General features: G+C 51.9%; 1 protein-coding gene across 1 annotated transcript; it reads right to left on the bottom strand.

Moving 5' to 3' along the window:
• Window positions 1-920: 920 nt before the first annotated feature.
• Window positions 921-2,591, bottom strand: LOC100356014 (uncharacterized). The gene has a single exon (XM_089321970.1). It carries the CDS (start codon window positions 2,583-2,585, stop codon window positions 921-923), a length of 1,665 nt encoding a protein of 554 aa, XP_089178096.1. The 5' UTR covers window positions 2,586-2,591.
• Between the last annotated feature and the right edge of the window lie 19,765 nt (window positions 2,592-22,356).

The following is a 22,356-nucleotide window of genomic DNA, read 5'->3' as shown; positions in this document are numbered from 1 at the left end:
TTCTTCCCAGACATGTGGGTCCTGAGTTCTTTGGGGCACACAAGAAGGCAGCTCAATGGGAGAGGCCACCTCGGTCTGCAATGCAGGCTCCTCAGTTCAGATCTAGGAGGTCTAAGTTGTCGCAGGAGTTTCTCATCCAGGGACCTGGGAACTTGGGCTTGGAGAAGGAAATCAGGGTGAGAAGACTTCCCAGGGCAGAGAGCCACCTGAGCACAGAGTGCAGGCAATAATCAAAGACAGAATAAAGTGGGAGGAGGACAAAGAGTGTCATCCAACGTGGGCCCTGTATCTTACAACCAGCATCCCACACCAATCGCTTTGAACTGGCTCGGAGACCTGGGGAATCTAAAAGATAAATGACCATGTAGAAGATCAGGGATTTTCCAAACACCAGAGGAACAGTCTGCCTTACTCACCTTTCCCATGGAGCTGAGTCCATCCACGTCATGGCACCAACGATGCTGCAGGAAGTTCAAGTCCATTCTTTCTCTCACATAATCCCAACACGGATCATGAGGGTGGGGGAGAAAAAGCAAAAGTAGGTTTTAGTGAGAAAATCATACTCTTGCAAGCCAGAAGGGGGACTAAGGGAGGGGTCCAATAAGGCCTGGGAACACGGAAGTTTAACTAGCGAGTGATGTTCATGGATTAATCTTCTAAACAAAATCCAACACCATGTTCTTCTATCTTAGGAAAAGGTCATGACCCCTAACCTTGAAAACGTGTTTCCTTACTGGCCATTTGAATAATGTAACACTATATCTTCCCTCTCTGCCTGCAGTTTCTCTTACTGCCTATCACCTGCCCTCCTCCCAGACACGAGTCCCTGACTACCCTTCATTGCTTCACTCCTCAGGGAAGGGCCCCTCCTCGGGGGCATTTCCCAAGAGGCTACTGAGAGGCCACTTTCCTCTCTGGGCTCAAGGGCTTTCCTCTGGGGCTGGCAGGACACAACACATCCAGCTGAAGCATTGGATGATCCTCCTGCCAATCCCCAGGCGCCCCTTGCCCTTTCTGGCCTGCGTGTCTGAGGTCCCTGCCTCCTGCTCCTCCTCCTGCTGCTGCATTCCTGGGATGCTCTGCTCCTCTGAGGCACCCGGGGAGCAGCTCCTGACTTCTCCATCAGCCTCACTGCTGTTGGTGCTCAGTGTGGTGGAGAGAGAGGTCAGAGCATCCTGGCTGAGGACTGCACAGACAGCGGGGCTCCTTGTCCACACGGCCCGTTGAGGACTGTCTGTCCTGCAGGACTCACTGCTGCTCACACTGGGAGTCCCACCGCAAGGAGTCTGCCCCGACTGGTCTTCTGCAAGCACCAGTGGTTGTGAGCTGAGAGCGACACACTCACGGGCTCTGCTGTTGCAGCCTGAGTGTCCCTGGAGGCACTGGAGAACGGGACAGCTCTGAGCACCAGGGATGGCCTGAGGCGTGGGCTTCCCTTTGCTGTGATCCCACTGAAGTCCTGGGCACAAGGCACTGGCTGGGAGCCTGGGTGGCAGGGAGCCGGCTTGATGGCCCAGCTGGAATCCCAGGTCCTCCAGGGAGCTTAGAGCTTCAGGACCCTGAGGAGGTACTGCAGGCTCCACTTGGCTCCACCCATGTATTTCTGGGATGCTGAAGCCCTGCTGTTGGGAGATCCCCCAGCGTGGCACAGGGGGCAAGGGGTCATCCCATTCATGAAGCCACAGTGGAGGGCAGAGGCCCCATGGGAATTCCCAGACTTCCTGCTCCTGGGGAAGAAACAGAAACTCGTCACTGGTTCCAGGTGCTCCATGTCCTGCATGGAGCCAGGGGTGGCCCATGATGTCTGCCACTGTGGGCCTGGCCTCAGGGTCCCGGGTCAGTAAGCTGTCCACCAGGTTACACAGCTCTGGGTTTCCATAGTGGGGGATTCTGTAGTATCCAGACAGGATGGCTGCCCGCAGCTCCACAAAATCCTCTCCAACAAAAGGCAGTGAGCCTGCCACCATGGCGTACAGGATCACGCCCACACTCCAGGCATCAGCCTTGTACCCGCAGAACTCCTCACCTAAGAATTCCTCGGGCGCACAGTAGGCAAAGGTCCCGCACAGACTCTTCAGGCGCTCTCCACCAGCCAGTTTGCAGCTGAGACCAAAATCGCTCAACTTAATGTTTAGGTGGGCGTCGAGAAGCAGGTTTTCTAACTTTAAATCCCTGTGCACCACGTGCTGCGAATGGCAGTAATGCACAGCGGATAGAATTTGTTTAAATAGCTGACGAATCTCTCCATCCAGCAGGTACCCTCGTTCTACCATGTAACATCTAAGGTCCCCCCTGACTGCGTATTCCATGAAAATGTAGCCCCTCTCTGTGGTGTGCCTGACCTGCAGTAGTTGAATGATGTGAGGGTGATGCAGCCCCTTCATTATTTCTGCTTCTGTGCACAACTGCTGGAAGCTGCAGGAGTGCTGGCCACCATTCTCCACAACCTTCACAGCCACCTGGGTCCTGCTTTCCCAATGATAGGCCAGCATCACCAGCCCAAAACCGCCCTGGCCGAGGACCCTGAGGACCTGGTACCCATCCAGGACCTCCTCCTCACTGCTGAAGGCGGTGAGGCCTTCCATGGTGGGATCCCCACCCCACCCCCCCACCCTGCACTCTGACACTGGGAACTCTTACTAGTCACCTAAAGTAATAACAAAAACTGGGAAACAAATAGAAATCAAACAAGCTAAATGGTAACCAAAATTAACAACTCAATATGCTAATATTTCTACTAGATAATGCTAACTCTATGAACTATGGTATACTAATCACTAACACTGTAGGAAAATTAAGAATTAAAAGTTATAAAACACACTGAATACTAAAAATGGTGAAGGAAAGCAACACCAACTACGGTAACTATGGTAACAATGCTAATCAATAAGTCTTATAACAGTCTTATCTAAATCAAAGGATCAAAAAATGAGAAAACAGTCAGAAAACGAGGAAACACAATGAACACAGCATCAAGTACATTTAGCCTGTGAAAGAAAAAAACAAAAAATAAATAAATAAATATTTAAAGAAAATACACAAGCACACAATGTAAAAATGGGAGGGGGAGAGAAAATGAAAAAATAGCAAAAAAAAAAAAAAGAAGAAAAACTAAAAGAACCACTACGGTAAGGAGAACTAATAGACGAGACAAAACAACAACACAAGAGACAGGACAAGGGAAAACCAGTGATGTCGTCCAATCCTTCAGGCAGTCTCCACAGAGCTTCCTGGGCCAACTGACCAGAACCGAGCCCAAGCAGGGAACTGTTGAGGCAGTTGGAATGACATCACAATGGCCCCCCTGAGGGCAGAGGAGGCTCTAGACCAATCACAGCTGGGGACACACCAGGCTGGTTTTCTCAAGAAACTTTCTACTTGGTTAAAGAGAAAGGACCCCAAAAGCTTTTGGCTTAAGTTGGTGGTGGAGATCGGTATTTAGGATTTGATAAATTAGCACAGTCCTCTTCAGGCTTTTTCTATTGTTTCAATACACGTATAGAAGCACTGATCCTCCCAGTCTCTATTTCCACCCCCATTCCCACCCCCTTTTTCATTTCCTCTTGGTTCCTGTCCATTAAAGACGTCCAGTAAGAGGAGTCAACTGCTCATCTTAGCCCAGGCAGGCTCAGCTCATTGTCCCAAAAGATTTCCAAGCTCTGCCATGGCTTGAACAGATGGTGGCTCCCTCACTCATGTGTACGTTCACTCACACACATATGTACTTGTATGTTCAAAATCAAAAATAGAGGCATAAAGGTGTCCCTTTAGAGGAATTGAGCATTTGCAAACTGAGTTCTGGTGGTGCTGCCCACCATCAGCCTGCTGCTCTGTTTGTCTGCTGAAGGTGAAACACTCAGAGCACACATGGAGAGAATAGAAACAATGTTACTGGAGATGCTGCACAAACAAGCCAGGCTTCCTTCCCCATAGAACAGCAGGTTACAGCCTCAGCCTCACTCAGCTCCTGTCTTCTTCCTGAGGGAGGATTCCTGGGGATGGTAACGGACCTATTGTCGCTCCTCCAGGCTCCTGAGTTCTTGCAACGCAGACTGTGAAAGGTGTTTATGATATCTTCAAAATTAAAGTGGTGTTGTTTCCACTCTTGCTCTCTCCATCCCTTTCTCTCCCCTTCCCTCCATTTCTCCCTGCTGAAAGTATGTCTTTCAAATAGATTAATTACAGTTTTAAAAAACTAGTAAAAGTGTCAATTATTCAGAACCTAGAAGTCAAGCCACATATCTACAGGAAAGTGACATTTAACAAGGTCTTACGAACACATATTGGAAAATGAATAGTTTTCTCAATAAAATCCCATTGGGAAAATTGAATGCCCACATGCAGAATGAAACTAGACCCTGTCTCTCAACACACACAAAAAAATCAACCCAAAATGGATCAAGATCTAAATCTGAGTCCTGGAACTATGAGATAATAGAAAAAAGCATACAAAAAGCTTCAGGGCCGGCCCCCACTCTCCTCCTCACCCTCCAGGGCCAGGCCCCACTGCCCTCAAATCCCTCCAGGGTTGGACCCTGAACCACTCCTCACCCTCCTGGGCCTGGCCCTGCTCCCCTCCTTGCACTCCAGGGCTGGGCCCCACTGCCCTCCTTGCCCCTCAGGGCCAGGGCCCACTCTCTTCCTCGCCTCCAGGGCCTGGGCCCTGCTCCCCTCCTCAGAGTCCAAGGCCTGGGTCCTGCTCCCCTCCTCGCCCTCCAGGGCCGGGCCCCGCTCCCATCACAGCCCTCCAGGGCTAGGCCCACTGCCCTCACTGCCCTATAGGGCCGAACCCTGCTCCACTCTCACCCTCCTGGGCCTGGTCCTGCTCCCATTTTTGCCCTCCAGGGTCAGGTCCTACTCTGCTCACAGACCTCCAGAGATGGACCCTGCTCCCCTCCTCGCTCCCCAGGTCCTGGGCCCACTGTCCTCCTCCCCACCTAGGGCCTGGGCCCCTCTCCCTCTTCACCCTCTAAGGCCAGGCCTGGCTCCCCTCCTCACCCTCCACAGCCTGGGCCCTGCTCCCTCCTTGCCCTCTAAGACCAGGCCCTGCTCCCCTCCTCACCCTCCAGGGCCTCGCCCAGCTCCCCACGCTACCCTTCAGGTCCAGGCCACACTCCCCTCACTGCCTTCCAGGGCCGGGCCCCAATACACTCATTGCCCTCCAGTGCTGGACCCTGCTCTCCTCCTCGCCCTCCAGGGCCTGGGCCCCACTCCAATCCTCACCCTCCAGGGCCAGACACTGCTCCCCTCCTCGCCCTCCAGGGACAGGCCTGCTCCCCTCAGGTGCGTCCCTGGCCTCCCCCCTTCTCACTCCCCAGGGCCAGTGCCTGCTCTCCTCCTTACCTTCTAGGGCTTGGGCCCCGATCTGCACGCGGCCCTCAGGGCCGGGCCCCACTGCCATGAACATCATCCAGGGCCGGACTCCTCTCCACTCCTCGCCCCCCTTGGTCAGGCCCTGCTCCACTCCTTGGCCTCCAGAGCCGGGCCCCACTCCCCTCAGGCATGGCCTTGCCCACCCTCCATGGCTGGGCCCCTGCTCCTCTCCATGCCATAAAGAACCGGGCCCTGTTCCCCTCAGGCCGCTCCCCTACTTACACTGCAGAGTTGGGCCCTTTTCCCCTCAGGCGTGGCCATAGCCTCCCTCCAGGGCTGCGCCCCTGCTCCTCTCCGTGTCCTACAGAGCTGGGCCTTGCTCCCCTCGGGTGCAGCACTAGCCACCCACCAGGGCTGGGCCCCACTCCGCTCCTTGTCCTCCAGGGCCTGGGCCCTACTCCCCTCCTCGCCCTCCAGGGCCAGGCCCCACTCCCCATGCTGCCCTCCTGGGCCAGGCCCACTGCCCTTAATGCCCTCTAGGGCTGGACCCTGCTCCACTCCTCACCCTCCAAGGCCTGGGCACAGCTCCCTTCAGGCAGGGCCCTGGCCCAGCTCCCCTGAGGCAGGGCCCTGGCTGCCCTCCAGGGCTGGGCCCCTGTTCCTCTCTGGGCCCTACATAGCTAGGCCTTGCTCCCCTCAGGCATGGCACTAGCCACCCACCAGGGATGCCCCACTCCTCTCCTTGTCAACAATGGCCTGGGCCCCACTCCCCTCCTTGCCCACCAGGGCCTGGGCCCAGCACCTATTGCTGCCCTTCAGGGCCAGGCCCTGCTCCCCTCACCACCCTCCAGGGCTGGACCCCACTCCTCTCCTCACCCTCCAGGGCCTGGGCCCAGCTCCCCACACTGCCCTCCAGGTCCAGGCCCCACTCACCACGCTGCCCTCCAGGGCTGGGCCCATTAACCTCAATACTCTCCAAGTCCAGACCCTGCTCCCCTCCTTGCCCTCCAGAGCCAGGCCCTGCTCCCCTCAGGCCCATCCCTGGCCTCCCTCCAGGGCCAGACCCTGCTCCCCTCCTCACCCTACAGGGCCTGAGCCCTCTCCCCTCACCAACCTCACCTGTGGCCTCTGTCCTATAGCCAGTGTCCTGTGTCTCATTTCCTGTGTCCTGCAGCCTCTGTCCTGTAGCCTGTGGCCTATGTCCTGTAGCCTGTGTCCTGTCTCCTATGTCCTGTGTCTTGTGTCCCATAGCCTGTGTCTTATGTCCTGTGTTCTGTAGCCTGTGTATTGTGTCCAGTAGTCTGTTTCCTTTGTCCTTTGTCCTTTGTCCCATAGCCTATGTCGTTTTGCCTGTGTCTTACGTCCTGTATCCTGTGTGCTGTGTCCTGTAGCTGTGGCCTATGTCCCATAGCCTGTGCTCTATAGCCTCTGTCCTGCATCCTATGTCCTGTGTCCTATGTCTTGTATCCTGTGTTCTATATCCTGTGGCCTGTAGCATGTAACCTATGTCCCGTTGCCTGTGTTCTAGCCTGTGTCCTGTGTTCTGTATTCTGTGTCCTATATCCTGTGTCCTGTGTCCTCTGGCCTATGTCCTGAATCCTGTAGCCTGTGTCCTGTAGCCTGTTGCTTCTGTCCTGTGGCCAGTGTGTTGTGTCCTATTGCCTTAGGTTTGTGTCCTGTAGGCTGTGTCCTGTAGTCTTTGTCCTATGTCCTGTAGCCTGTGTCCTGTTTCCTGTGTCCTCGATCCTGTTCGTGTAGCCTGTGTCCTGTGTCCTGTGTCCTGTAGCTGCAGGACATAGGCCACAGGCTACAGGAGATGGGCTACAGGACACAGGATACACAACATAGGACACAGGACACACACAAAAAGAAACAGGCCAGAGGACACAGGACACAGATTACAGCACAGAGGCTACAGAATACATGCTACAGGACACAGGGACAAGCTACAGGACACATGTTATAGGGCACAGGCAACAAACACTGGCTATAGGACAAGGACACAGGCCACACGGACAGGCTAACGACACAGGACACAGGATAGAAGACACAGGCTACAGGACACGGGCTACATTACAAAGGACAAACTATAGGTCACAGGCTATAGGAAAAAAGACAGGCTGCTGGTCTTGCCGTGTGGCAGGGGAGGGAAAGGGGATTGATTCTCCAGTACAGGATGGGCCAGCAGACTGACAAATTCTGCAGGCAGGAGGTGCAAAGATAAGGCTTGGGGGTGCTTGGTTGGGGCACTGACAGTACGTGCTTTTCTGGACCAGCCTCCAGCCTACCTCTCCAGCCTATTTCCCACTACCCACTGACCAAGTGCCCTGGGCTGGTCTGCTTTCCTGAGTGAATGATATGTGACAACCCCTAACTCCCTGCATGCCTTCCAACGGTAAATTTCAGTCCATCCTCTGCATGGCTGGCACACCCCCTCAAGGTTCTTGGAATCTCTGCTAAAATTCTGTTTGCCAAACCAGGCCCCACATGGCAAAACACCCCTTCCACGTGGTAGGAATGCCAAGGCTGTGTTTTCCGTGGGGCCTCGATGGTTCCTGCTATGTTCCCAAGCAGCAGCAGCCCTCTCAGGCCTCTGCAGGACTCTGCTAGCCCTTGCCCCCTCTCTGTGGCATCTGTTTGTGACTGTGATACACTTCTGCTGCTCTTAGCTCTTCTACCAGGCTCCTGGGTATCAGCAGGTAAGTCTATCTTTGCACAAATGAAGGACTCAGCAGACATCTGCCAGCCGTGCTTTGCCCAGATTCTACTCTCAAATGGAATTGTGGACAGAGGGGAAGTGGGGCAAAGGCATCTAAGTCTGATGAGACCGAATTCCAGGACCAAGGAAGCCTGTCCCCAGAGGAATTCTTACCTGTCATGTCACATGCTTACCAGCAGATGGCAGCAGTCTCCTACCATCTTTGAGGAATTCCTACTACTCGTTGACTACTTACTGGCTGATTCAGGGGAAAGTGCATTCCAGGAGAGCTTAGGGAAGACCTACTAGAGTTACAGGATCATGTGACATCACTGGGGGAGGAGCTGGAGAAGGGAAGCCTGAGCTGTCTTCAGAGGGTACATTCTGTGGTGTGGATGCGCTCCATCCCCTAAGGCAGGGGTGCAGAACATCTGGGCCGTGGGCCCCTGCAGGTCCCTGAGGTTATCTTGTCTCAGAATCCAAGAAATCTATAGCAGGTTCATCTGTAAGCTGGTAATTCTGTATAGCCCACAGATGATGTCATAAATATCCAAATTGCCTTTGGCAGAAAAAAAAAGGTTCCCCACGCCTGTCCTCAGAGGTGTGGGGACCTTTCTGAGGAGAGGCCTGGTAAAAGGTGGTTAGGTTACTGGGTGCTGCCTTTTGAAGGGATTAGTGGAGTTCTCACAAGTTGCTGGCTAGTCCCTGGGAGAATGGGCTGTCATAAAAAGACTGGGCCCTCAGGCACAGGAAACCTCGGATGGAGGCAGTTTCTGCATCCTGCGGAGAAGCCACCCCCTGCTGGAACCTTGCCTTGACTCCACTTCCCAACGATGCAGCCAGAATGATCATCACCCAGTCCCCCCTAACAGATGTTAGGGTCTGTTCTTGTTGAGGAAGGAATGTGAGGCGTCAGATGGTTAAATAGGCAGTCTGGAAATTGAGGGTGGAAAATGTTCCCCAAAAAAGTTATGCTTAGCAAGGTCAGAAGTGCCTGCCTGCCCACTCCTTGAGAGCTTCCAATCTTATCATGAGATTAGCAATAGCCCCCAGTTTATTATAAAAACAAATTAGGTATCCCACCCTTGCGATGAGCAAGCCAAACAGGATAAAGGATTGCAAATCATATCTTTTGATGGGTTTTGTCACCGCCTTGTAACTAAATGTCAATCAAAACCATGCCATGGACCACTTTGGGTTTTTTCCTCTCTTGGAAGCCCTCCTCCATGCTGCTCTGGCTGAAACCTTGCATTTAAACCTTAAAAAAAAAAAAAAAAGACTAGGCCCAGCCCCTGGTTCCGGTCCTGCCATGTGATGGCTCTTGTCATCATGTGATGGCTCTCAAGATGCTTCCCCCACATGACGGCCTCCCCAGAGCTCAGCAGATGACGATGCCACATTCTGGAACTTCCAGAACTGTGAGTTAAATAGGCCACTTTTTTTTATTGATTGACCCAGCCTCAGGTGTTTTGTTCCAGCAACTGAAAATGGACTAAAAGAGTATAGTATAGTTCCATGGCTCACTTGGTTAATGCTCCACCTGCGGCACCAGCATCCCACATGGGCACCGGGTTCCATTCCCGGTTGCTCCTCTTCCAGGCCAGCTCTCTGCTGAGGCCCAGGAGTACAGTGGAGGATGGCCCAAGTGCTTGGGCCCTGCACCCACATGGGAGAGCAGGAGGAAGCACCTGGCTCCTGGCTTCAGATTGGCGCAGCTCTGGCCATAGCAGCCATTTGGGGAATGAACTAACAGAAGGAAGAACTTTCTCTCTGTCTATAACTCTACCTGTCAAATTAAAAAAAAAAAAAGAGTATAGTACAGACATCATCTCCTTGGGTATCACTTTCTTCATTCATAAAGCAAGGAGGCTAGAATAGACGTTCAGAGTTCCTTAGAGCCCCAACCGTCTCTCAATGCAATGAGGCATGTTCACGAGCAATCTACAGACAGAAGGGCACATCTGGATATGCCATGCAAGGCTTTGTGAAGGGGGCTGGGGCTGGGCCCAGGAGGACGAGAAGGGTTTGCGAAGGGAGGGGCAATCGCAGCAACAGGAACCCTTGTCCATACCACGCCTGCGTCTTCCCACTGTTTTCTTTCTACCCACTGAACAACCATTCATCTCTATGCGGTCTGCGCTAGACACTCTGCTAGGTCTTGGAAGGCACAGAAATGGCACAGACTCTCCCTGACTCCTAAGAGTTTATGGTACAATGGAAAAGCTGACACGCTAACAAGAAATTACAGTGTAACACACATAGTATGACGAGATAAGGATCGCCAAAATGATTAACGTGCACACACACACGAACACGCACACACACACATCTGTGTATTATCACTTAGGAAACACAGTTAGAGTGTGCCTCATTCTGGTGAGGTAGGAAAAGAATTATCCTTATTTTCAAGAAAATAATTAGTGACCAGAAGTAGCAGGCTTAGGGCCGTACAACTGTGAGTGACGGACCACAGGCCAGAATCACTTTCCCTTAATCCACTTCCTGTGTCTTGTCCATTGCCTTACAGCATTATGAGCCTCACTGGTCAGTTACAAAAATGAAAACCTGGGCCCTAAAACTAGAACATCATTAGAATCTCCCTCTATTCTTGACCTGCGATGAAACCAACAAATATCCTAGGCCCCTGAGGGACACTCAGGACTACCCGGGTATATTTCTTCCACAAGGTGACAGCCGGGGCTGGTGTCCTTGCTCTGTGCCAGGATGACCGGCTCTCCAGGCCCCCTGAGCCGCCTCCCAGGCTAGCTGGCATCTCATGAGACACCTACCCAACCTCCTGACCCACCACTGTATGTCAGCTGTGAGTCATTCACTCCCCAGCCCCAGCAGAGGATCTGGTCAGCCCTACATAGATGTAGGGCCCTTGGGACCTACGTGGTTTGTGTGCCCAAGGCACTTCCAGAAGGACCTTGTGTTAGTCCATTTTCCATTGCTATAAGAAAATATGGAGACTGGGTACTTTATAAAGAGAAGAGACTTACTTAGCTCTTTCGAAGCAGAGAGTGTAAGTGCAGGTAGCTCCATCCATTTAGTCTCTGGTGAGGCTCTCACTGGTAGATGGCAGCACAATGGTGGAAATGCATGTGGAAGAAAGCAAGGATGAGACAGAGAGCCAGAGAGGTTGGCTCTGATGGGAACCGACAGGGTCCTGTGAGCACTACATTAATCCCTTCCAAAGATGATTCTCCCAAGCCCTGATCCCTTCCCACTAGGTCTCGCCTCTCAATGGTTCCCCCACTGTTGAGGTTGATTTCTTCTCTGAGGATTCGTTCTGAGAGGAGGAGTGTGGTGGGGCCAAGAGGTGCGGAGTCACCACACAGACCCCGGGAGTTGAGTGAAAGTGGGTCAGAGGCAAACAGCCTGCAAACTCATTTATTTCAGTTGCTACAGCTGCTTATATAGCCAAGGCAGCCAATCCAGTCAAGGGGCAGTCTATGCCCTAACCAATCACAGCCTGTTGCCAGTCAGGCTCTGTTGCCAGGCAGTTTCTGAAACCATCCAACCACGGCCTGCTGTCAGGCTCTGTTGTCATGTGGTTTCCGAAGCCATCCAATCACGGCCTGTTGCCAGGCAGTTTCTGTTGTCAGTGGCCATCTTGGCATGACCTTCTCACCTTCTCATTCCACCACACCCCACCTCTGCACATCGTCACACTGGAGACCAAGCTTCCAGACACAGGTAAGTCCTATCCAGGCCAAAGCAGGCCTCCTAGGGTCCTTCCTTCAACCTTGGGATCTTTAAGTCTCAAAATCTCAAGGTGTAGTCCTTCTTTGAGCTCAGTCACTCCCAACTTTGGTTTTGGTGTCATGCATTTGTAATGATCTCTTGCACATGTACACAGTTTTAAAATTCATAAAGTGTTTCCATTTTGTCTTGGTCCATTTGGGCTGCTCTAACAGAATTCCATGGTAATTTATGAAGAACGGAAATTTACTTTTCACAGTTCTGAGGATCGGGGAGCCCAGAATCAGGGTGCTGGCATCTGGAACGGACTGTCCTGCTGCAGCCTCACATGCAAGAAATGGAAGAAAGAGCCAGGAAGAGCAAACCCACTCCCACGAGCTGTCTGACAGTGGCATTAATCCACTCATGAGGGTGACACTTCCCAAGGGGCCCACCTCCCAACACTGTTGCATTGGGGATCATGTTTCCAGCATGTGAATTTGGGGGAACACATTCAGACCAAAGTACCTATCTTCATGCTCTTTTTTTTTTTCATCCTTAAAATTCCATCAAGAATTTTTTCCCCAATTTACAGACTAAAAAAAATCTAAGGCTCCAAAAATTTTAAGCTAATTCAAGTGGCAGAACTCTATTTCTTTTTTTTTTTTTTTTTTTTTTTGACAGGCAGAGTTAGACAGTGAGAGAGAGAGACACAGAGAGAGTTATAGACAGTGAGAGACAGAGGAAGGTCTTCCTTCCATTGGTTCACTCCCCTAATAGCCACCACAACTGGCGCAGCACTGATCCAAATCCAGGAGCCAGGTGCTTCCTCCCGGTCTCCCATGGGATGCAGGGACCCAAGCACCTGGGCCATCCCCCACTGCCTTCCCAGGCCTCAGCAGAGAGCTGGACTGGAAGCAGAGCAACTGGAACTAGTACCCGGTGCCCCAACTGGGACTAGAACCCGGGGTGCCAATGCCGCAGGTGGAGGATTAGCCAAGTGAGCCACGGCACTGGCAAGAACTCTGTTTCAATACATACTTGACTGATTCTTTCCTATAAACATTTAAGCATCACTGAATGATCAGAGGATACTTAAGAATGTAAAGTGCAACAGATTATGGACCTTAGCCTTGGAGCACTCAGATTCCAGCAAGAAATACAAATGGAGAAACACAGTATTATAATGCCATGTAAAAGTGAATGTAAAAGTGGGGATTGTGTAACTTCCATATTCCAGGCCCTTTGTAAAGAGTTTTGGAATCATTCAGTTATGCTGCTGAACAAACATGCCCACTTCTCAGCGTGTGTCCACTCAGCCTGCATGTCCATCACAGTGGGCAGGTAGCTTTGCTCACGTGGTCACTAAGGAATCTAGGCGAACACAGCTTCCATTGCAACTACACTTTGAAGACTGCAGTAGTATGGTTAAAAAAAGAAGCAAGCAAGCAAGCAAACACTGGGACTGGTGCTGAGGCTTGGTAGGCTAAGACTCCACATGAGGTGCTGGCATCCTATAAGTGTGCCTGTTCGTGTCCCAGCTGCTCCACTTCTGATCCAGCTCTCTACTATGGCCAGGGAAAGCAGTGGAAGATGGCCCAAGTGCTTGGGCCCCTGCAGCCACATGGGAGACCTGGAAGAAACTCCTGGTTCATGTCTTCAGCTAGGATCAGCTCTGGCCACTTCAGCCATTTGGGGAGTCAACCAGTGGATGGAAGATCTTTCTCTCTGTCTTTCCCTCTCTCTGTAACTCTACCTCTCAAATAAATAAGTCTTTTAAAAAACAAACAAGCAGGGCCAGTGCTGTGGAGCAGTAGATTAATCCTCTGCCTGTGGTGCTGGCATCTCATATGGGCTGCTCCTCTTCCAGTCCTCTTCCCATCCAGCTCTCTGTATGGCCTGTGAAAGCAGTAGAAGATGGCCCAAGTCCTTGGGTCCCTGCAACTGCATGCAAGACCTGGAAGAAGCTCCTGGCTCCTGGCTTCGGATCACCTCAGCTCTGGTCATTGCGGTCATTTGGGGAGTGAACCAGCGGATGGCAGACCTCTCTCTCTCTCTCTCTCTGGCTCCACCTCTCTCTGGAACTCTTTCAAATAAATAAAAATAAATCTTTAAAAAAACAAGCAAACAAAATCTCTGCATGAGCAACAAAATGCTATGGTTGAAGTAGAGTCCCTGGGTCTGGCGCTGTGGCTCAGTGGGTTAACACCCTGGCCTGAAGTGCTGGCAACCCATATGGGTGCCAGTTCTATTCCCAGCTGCTCCTCTTCCGATCTGGCTCTCTGCTATGGCCTGGGAAAGCAGTAGAAGATGGCCCAAGTCCTTGGGCCCCTGCACCCATGTGGGAGACCCAGAAGAAGCTCCTGGCTTCTGGCTTCAGATCGGCATAGTTCCAGCCATTTGCGGCCAATTGGAGAGTGAAACATCGGATGGAAGACCTCTCTCTCTCTCTCTCTCTCTGACTCTCCTCTCTCTGTGTAACTCTTTCAAATAAATAAATAAAAATATTTTAAAAAATAAAATAAAAAAAAGAAATAGAGTTGGAACCCACAACTCCCTTTTACATGTCCAGTTGCCAGGCCCCACTCAACCACAAGGGGGCCTCAGGGAGGACGAAGGACAAGTAGAGAAATACTTGTACTCAAATGCTAGGCACTGTCTAACTCACGGCATTCCATCTCCCCAGGTTCTGATTCTATGGCAACTTCTACAGATCCAAGTTGTAACTGATGGATACATGGATTCTGTTTATTTTTTAAAGATTTATTTATTTATTTTGAAAGTCAGAGTTACAGAGAGAGAGGTCTTTCATGCATTGATTCACTCCCCCAATTGACCACAACAGCCGGAGCTGCGCTGATATGAAGCCAGGAGCCAGGAACTTCCCTCGGATCTCCCACGTGGGTGCAGGGGCCCAAGGACTTGAGCCATCTTCTATTGCTTTCCCAGGCAATAGCAGAGAGCTGGATTGGAAGTGGAGCAGCTGGGATTTGAACCAGCGCCCATATGGGATGCCGGCACTGCATGTGGCAGCTCTACCCGCTACACCACAGCGCCAGCTGTGGGTACTGTTCTGTGGGTTCTGTTCTGATAGAGGTTCAATGGTGTCTCCTCCCTTCTTTGAGGAATAACCAATTTTGCACATTCATCCCCATATTCCTGATCTATAAATGTATCTCTTCTCATTCTCTTTTGCACCAGTTGTTAACTTTTGCCTGGCTTACTCATGATGAGTAACATGAATTCTTTAACACATCTTCATTTTTATAGCTGTGTGAAAGCCACGATTTTGCCTTTTTCTAAAAATTATCTTTCAATGACACATTTTAGGGATGAACAAAAGAGATTCAGATAAGTTAAGAAATGTGCCCAAAATCATTCTGCTAATGAGATCAGGGTGGGAATTCCCACTGCCACTGTAGCATCTCAGACCCTGCACGGTTTGCAAATGGTTTGACTGTCTCCCAAAAGTTCATGGGCCAGAAACTGGTCCCGGTGTGGAAGGTGGGACCTTTCAGAGGTGGGACCAGAGAGAGGTCATTAGTTCATGGGGGATCCATCCCCATGACTGGATTAAAGCTCTGACAAACAGTGGCTCAGGTCCGGTGGGAGTGGATTAGTTCCCCCAAGAGTGGGTGACCCCAAGAAGAGCCAATCTGGGCTCTCCCTGGCCTCTGGTTTCCTCGCTCAGACATGTGCCCCTCTGCACGTGCTCAGTTCCCTGCGTCCCCACCACGCTGTCACGTAGCAAGGGAGCCTCACCAGGAGGCCAGCACCAAGCTGTCTGGAGCTTCCAGACACCAGTGTCATGAGCCAGATGGACGATGGACCTCTTTACTTTACAAGTCACCCAGCCTCAGGTATTCTGCTAGAGCGACATGAAATGGACTAAGATGGAGCCCAGGTCTTCTCCTGCATGGCTTGCAGATGAGTTCGTCTGCCTTCAGGGTCCAGGAAGGCTGGACTCTTAGGCTGGGTCTTCGCAGTTGAGCGGCGCATCTGTGAGCAGAGCTGGGCATTCCCAGCAGAGGCCAGAGCACAGGCGGAATCACGGGGCGCCTGTGAGGGCAGGGAGTGTTTGGAGAACAGGGAAGGACAGATCAGAGGGAAGCCAACAGCAAGAACCGTGGGCAGTCTTGCACGCCGCACCAAGACGTCTGGGCTCAGCTGTGTGCGCAACAGAGACTCCCTTTTTGGAATTTTAAGAAACCATGAAGAGTCCATGTCAACTCTGTTTCTTAGGAGGATATTTCTGACATTCCCATGGAGAACAGGTTAGGGGACACAATCAAATCAGGGCCACACCTGTGTTCACAGCAGCCCTGGTCACGATAGCCAAAAGGCACCCACCACTATAAACATCTACCACTACACAATGCAGAAGGCCAACAACATGCTGTGTACACACACACTGGACATCAGTCACCCTTCAGAAGGGCACACATGGACACATTTGGCAATATTGAAAGATCCTGGAGGACACGGTGAAGTTTCAAGCCAACACAAAAGGAGAAATAGGATTCCACGTGTAGGCGGCATCCAGAACAGGCAAATTCATACAGGCAGGAAGTAGGAGAGCGACTCCCAGGGGCTGGAGGGAGGGGAAGGTGGGGCATTATTGGGTATTAATGGTATCCACGGGCACCAAGTTTCTGTTTGGGATGACAAAAAGTTCTGAAAATTGATAGTCTTACTGCTGCACAATATTGTGGACATATTTAATTCCACAGAATAGTATGCTTAAAAATGGTTAAAATAAGGCCGGCGCTGCGGCTCAATAGGTTAATCCTCCGCCGGCGGTGCCGGCACACCGGGTTCTAGTCCCGGTCGGGGCGCCGGATTCTGTCCCGGTTGCCCTTCTTCCAGGCCAGCTTTCTGCTGTGGTCTGGGAGTGCAGTGGAGGATGGCCTAAGTGCTTGGGCCCTGCACCCCATGGGAGACCAGGATAAGCACCTGGCTCCTGCCGGATCAGCGCGGTGGCCATTGGAGGGTGAACCAATGGCAAAAGGAAGACCTTTCTCTCTCTCTCTCTCTCTCACTATCCACTCTGCCTGAAAAAAAAAATGGTTAAAATAGCAAATTTTATGTTATGTGTATTTTACCATGATAAGAATTTTAACAAGGCAGTGTGACCACTGCATGAGCCCTAGGAGACATGCTGAGGACCCCACACAGGCACAGGCAGGGGTGGTGAGGGGTGATGAATTATTGAGCCACCCAGAGCTTGAATTCCAAGGACACGCTTCCTACTGGTTCCCCCCCAGGGCTCACATGCTTTGGTTCTATTCTAAAATCCTCCGCTGCTGTTATAAATTGCCTAATGTATCTTTGATATTGTGCCTGGGCCAATATCTGCCACACAGCAAGTTCATAATACCAATGTACCGATGGCAGAAGGAAGTAAGAGGGAAGCAACTCCACACCAGTTGCTCTCAAGAGACACGGAGGAGAGGCAGCAAGCATCTTGAAGCCACTGGGAAGCTTTGTCTAAACCTGATCCTGCCTTTCAGTCCCCTCCGATCCCTACACCCAGGCTAGGATGTTCTGTGGGGGATGGCAAGGAATCCAAGTACAGAGGTGCACTTTGACCTCTCTAGACACACAGGTTATCTGGACAGAGAAGACAGACGCTGTGGCTAGGGAGATAAGGGCTACAGATTGGTTCCGGAGAAGCCAGCCTGCCTTACTTTCTGTCCACACCCCTGCTCTGATTGGTAATGACCTTGTGTCCTCCATGACGCGTCCACTGTCTCAGCTGAAACAGACTCTACAGATCCATTAAGGCTCTCCTGGGGCAGCTGGGCAGCCACTGAGTGCATCAGCGCTGAGACAGCACTGGCGGGGAGGCCCGAGGGGCTGACTCGGCAGCTGCCCACCAGGGAGGGGCTGGGCAGCTGCCTGTGTGCTCCTCCCGCCTCCTCCCAACCAGCAAGCCCAGCAAACCCCAGGTGCTTGGTTAAGGGTGTTTCCATACCAAGCAGGTCATGGCCACTTCGTTGGCCTCTGGGTTCTGTGAAATGACAGCTCCTTCCACATGCAAACATGTCTCGTACACAGCCCGCTGCACACATGATCTGCAGGGAGGCAGCCCGGCTGACAGCCTGGGCTGGGATCCACTGATCAGCCGTGTGATCTGAGATAAGTTCCGGAACCTGAACCCTCCATTAACCCCCATTTCCCTACCAGCAATTGGAGATGGTAGTGACGCTAAGCTCATCGGGTTGCCATGCGGGCCACGAAGATAACGCGGACAAGGCCAACGGCATGGTGTCTGAGCCAGAGTGAATGATGAATGAAATTTGTTGTTAGAGAGAGAGAGGGAGGGACAGAGGGAGAATCCTGCATCGCCTGGTTCACTCCCCAGATGGCCACGACATCCTGGACTGGGTCAGCCAAGACTCCATCTGAGTCTCCCACATGGGTGGCAGGGGCCCAAACACTTGTGCCATCATCTGCTGCTTTTCCTATGCCATCAAGCAGAGAGTGGGATTGGGAAGTAGAGTAGCCAGGACACAACCGGAGTCTATATTGGATGCTGGTATGGGTTTCAGGTGGCAGCTTTACCTGCTGCTCCACAATGCTGACCCCTTGTTGTTTTTTTATGTTACTTTTAATTTATTTATTTTCATTTTATTTGAAATGCAGAGATGCGGATTTTCCATTCGCTGGTTCATTCCCCAAATACCTACAATAGTTAGGGCTGGGTCAGGAGCCTGAAACTCCTTCGGGGTGGCAGGAACCCAAGGATTTCAGCCATGATCTCCTGCCTCTGAGGATGTGTATTAGCCTGGACTCTACCCAGGCACTCTGGCATGGGATGTGAGCACCCCAGGCAGGGACTGAACTGCTAGGCCTACCCGCACTGTTCTTGTTCTTGTTGCAATGAGATGAGCTGGACAAGATGAGCTTTAGGCCCTCTCACGTGGTAATAGTCTGCCTATCCATTCAATGAATGTCTACTGAGCACTTACTATATGCCCAGCTCTTTTCTAGATGTTGAGACATGAATAAAAAGCAGAAAACCCTTGTCTCCTCACGAGATCACATTTTAGCGGGGAACACAGATGATAAGCAAGGAATGTGATGGATAAGGAAACTGTATGATGCATAAAAGGCGACTGGGGCTGAGAAATAGCAAGCTGGGAGTCTGGGCTCCTCGGGGCTACTCACGTTACAGGGGCCAGGGCCTACTGAGAGTAGCCCTGGTGCACTCTAGGCACAAGGTGGGGGTAGGTGGGCAGCCAGCTTGCTCAGAGCACACGGGGCTCCCTGCTGGCCCCGAGATGCAGGATAAGCGGGCCTGGGAGGGGTGGTCTTGGCCCCCATCTGCAAGTCTCAATCTCTATCTCTGCCAGGGAGGGTGGACCTGTTCCTGCTGGGCCAGGATCTCCTTTGGCCCCTCCTGATGAAGTCAGAGCAGGGCATCCCACTTGCCTTCCAGTGGGCAAGACCCTCTGAGTCTGGAGGGAGGGGTGGGTGCCCAGGGAAGATCAGTTCCCCACTGACCCCTCTTGAAGGAGTGGGAGAGCAGGAAGCAGGAAATCGGAGGTCCTGCACTTTTAAGATTTGGTTGGCACGAGTTGACTCCACCTCCCCAAAGCAAGGCTGCAGGAGTGGGTGGACCAGAAGTCCCTCCGTTGAGCCCGCCGTGCTGGGCTCTCAAGGAGGCTGCTGCCCTCCCTCAGAAGGTCAGGGACACTCTCCTTAGCACAGGAGGCAAACAAAGCACGTGCCAAAACATTATCTCAGTGGTTTTCATTCTTTTTTAAAATCAAGGAACTTTTTTTTCCCCAAAAAATAAACTCTTACAGGGAACTATAATGCAAAATCCAAGTATAACTGAGATTCAATGATTTCAGCTTCATAAGTGAAATTAGTACAAAGTCAGTGAACTCCTATGTATCAAAGTCTGGTGTAGCATTCCTTTTGGTGAGGTGTTGCTTTTGTCATTGCCTTTTTTTTTTTTTTTTTTTTTTTACAGGCAGAGTTAGACCGTGAGAGAGAGAGAGAGAGAGAAAGGTCTTCCTTCCATTGGTTCACCCCCCGAAATGGCCACTACAGTTAGTGCACTGCACCAATCCGAAGCCAGGAGCCAGGTGCTTCTTCCTGGTCTTCTATGAGGGTGCAGTGCCCAAGCACTTGGGCCATCCTCCACTGCACTCCCGGGCCACAGCAGAGAGCTGGACTGGAAGAGGAGCAACTGGGACAGAATCCGGCCCCCCAACTGGGAATAGAACCCGGGGTGCCGGCGCCACAGACAGAGGATTAGCCTAGTGAGCCATGGCGCCTCGTCATTGCCTTTTTGGTTTTGTTTTGTTTTGACAGGCAGAGTGGACTGTGTGAGAGAGAGACAGAGAGAAAGGTCTTCCTTTTGCCATTGGTTCACCCTCCAGTGGCTGCCGTGGCCGGCACGCTGTGGCCGGCGCACCGCGCTGATCTGAAGGCAGGAGCCAGGTGCTTATCCTGGTCTCCCATGGGGTGCAGGGCCCAAGCACTTGGGCCATCCTCCACTGCACTCCCAGGTCACAGCAGAGAGCTGGCCTGGAAGAAGGGCAACAGGGACAGAATCCGGTGCCCCGACCGGGACTAGAACCGGGTGTGCCGGCACCACAAGGCGGAGGATTAGCCTATTGAGCTGCGGCACCAGCCCTCATCATTGCTTTTTAAAGAATTAAAAATGTACCAGGTAAGGGAAGTGCAAATGCAATGTTTGTGGAATTCCTGCAGCTTCCAAGGGATACAGCACCCAAAGTGGGTGACGCGGGAAAGTGAGCATTGGAAAGGAGGGGCGGAAGGAGGAGGCTGCTTTTTATTTTGTTGTTATTAGCTTAAGAGAGTCATCTGATATTCTAAAACTCTATACATTATAATTGTTAAAAAAAAAAAACTAAAAGAAGTCGGGGTGGGGTGGGGAAGAACTGCTAAGGTCTAAATATGCCTCCAAAAGTTTATAAGCTGAAACTTTGCTCCCTGAAGTCCTAGATTGATGGCATTTTAAGGTAGGGGCTCTGGGAGGCAATTAGGGTTACAATAGGTCAGCGGGTCTCTCAGAAGAGGGAGGGAGACAGGAGCATGCACACTTGCTGCCGTGGGGCACCTGGCACCACGCTGTGCAGCAGCAGGGAGGCCCTCGCCACGCACCACCTTACACGGCCTTCCCAGCCCTTCTTTTCTTTATAAACTACCCAGTCTGTGGCATTCTCCTATAGCAGCAGAAAACAGACCCTCCCGGGCAATTCCGACATAATTGCCTTCAGCCCATCGGTGGACTGAGGTAGGAATTAAGCTAAATCCCCATCTCACAGATAAGGAAGTGGAGGGGCCGAGGGGTCAAGTGATTAGTAGGTAGTTGGCAAGTGATTCTGGCACACGGCCCCAGGTTGGCCGTGCGTTCCCCAACTGTGCAGCCTCACTCATCCGAGGAGGGAACGGCCGTGCGCTGGGTGCTGGGAAAGTTCCAGACCTGACATCACCTTCCTTGTCTGCTGCAAACGCCTGAGGCTCCTTCAAGAGAGGGCGTTAGGAAAGCCAGCAGCTCTCACTGTCCTGTTTATCCTGAGTCTCTCTCTCAAGAGGCATCTGCACTTCTTGGGTAGCTGTGTTAGCCTAGCCATTAAGATGCCTACATTGCACACCTCAGCACCCGGGCTTGATTCCCGACTCCAGCTTCCCGCTAATGCAGACCCTGGGAGGTGGCAGTGATGACCCAAGTGACCGGGCTCCTGCCACCCTCATTGCAGACCTCAACTTGGTTCTCGGCTCCCAGCTTTGGCCTGTCCCCACCCTGGCAATTGTGGGCATTTGGGAAGTGAATCAATGGGAGCATTCTCTCTCTCTCTCTGCTTTCTTTTTCTTTTTATTTATTTATTTTTTGACAGGCAGAATGGACAGTGAGAGAGACAGAGAGAAAGGTCTTCCTTTTCCGTTGGTTCACCCACCCAGTGGCCGCTGCGCTGATCCAAAGCCAGGAGCCAGGTGCTTCTCCTGGTCTCCCATGCGGGTGCAGGGCCTAAGCACCCAGGCCATCCTCTACTGCACTCCTGGGCCACAGCAGAGAGCTGGACAGGAAGACGAGCGACCAGGACAGAATCCAGCGCCCTGACTGGCACTAGAACCCGGTGTGCCGGTGCCACAGGCGGAGGATTAGCCTAGTGAGCCGCGGCGCCAGCCTCTGCTTTCAAATAAATATTAAAAAAAAAAAAAAAAGACCTTTTGTGTGGCTTCTGCTCCTGCACTAGACTGGCTATCTTTTGCTCTAAATCCTAGTGACTGAAACAACAAAATGTCTGCTATCTGACAGGTTCTGTGGGTCAGGAATTTGGGAATATGGGGGAAGGAAGTGACTTTAAAAGTTAATGCACAATGTGTAATCTGAAAAAAACTATGTATGCATTTTTAACACCAAAATGATCCTCTTTTATCTCCCCTTTCCCATGAGCTTTCTGAAGTCCCCTCACAGCTGAGCTAAGTGCCTCCGGCTTAGAGGTTCCTCATTCCACATGTGCACAGGAGCTGCGACCATCTGATAGCCTGAAGTGGCTCCCTCATCCACATGGCTACTGGCAGGAGGCCCTGGTTCCCTGCAGTCTGGGCATCCCCCTGGGCCGCTGAGTGCCCACAACATGGCAGCAAGCTTCCTCCTAAGTCAGTAAAACAATGGT

This window comes from Oryctolagus cuniculus, chromosome 19, assembly GCF_051225735.1.
Source record: "Oryctolagus cuniculus isolate XC-2025 breed Fujian yellow rabbit chromosome 19, ASM5122573v1, whole genome shotgun sequence".
Classification (NCBI taxonomy): Eukaryota; Metazoa; Chordata; class Mammalia; order Lagomorpha; family Leporidae; genus Oryctolagus; species Oryctolagus cuniculus.
This window is presented reverse-complemented; position numbering and strand designations above follow the sequence as displayed.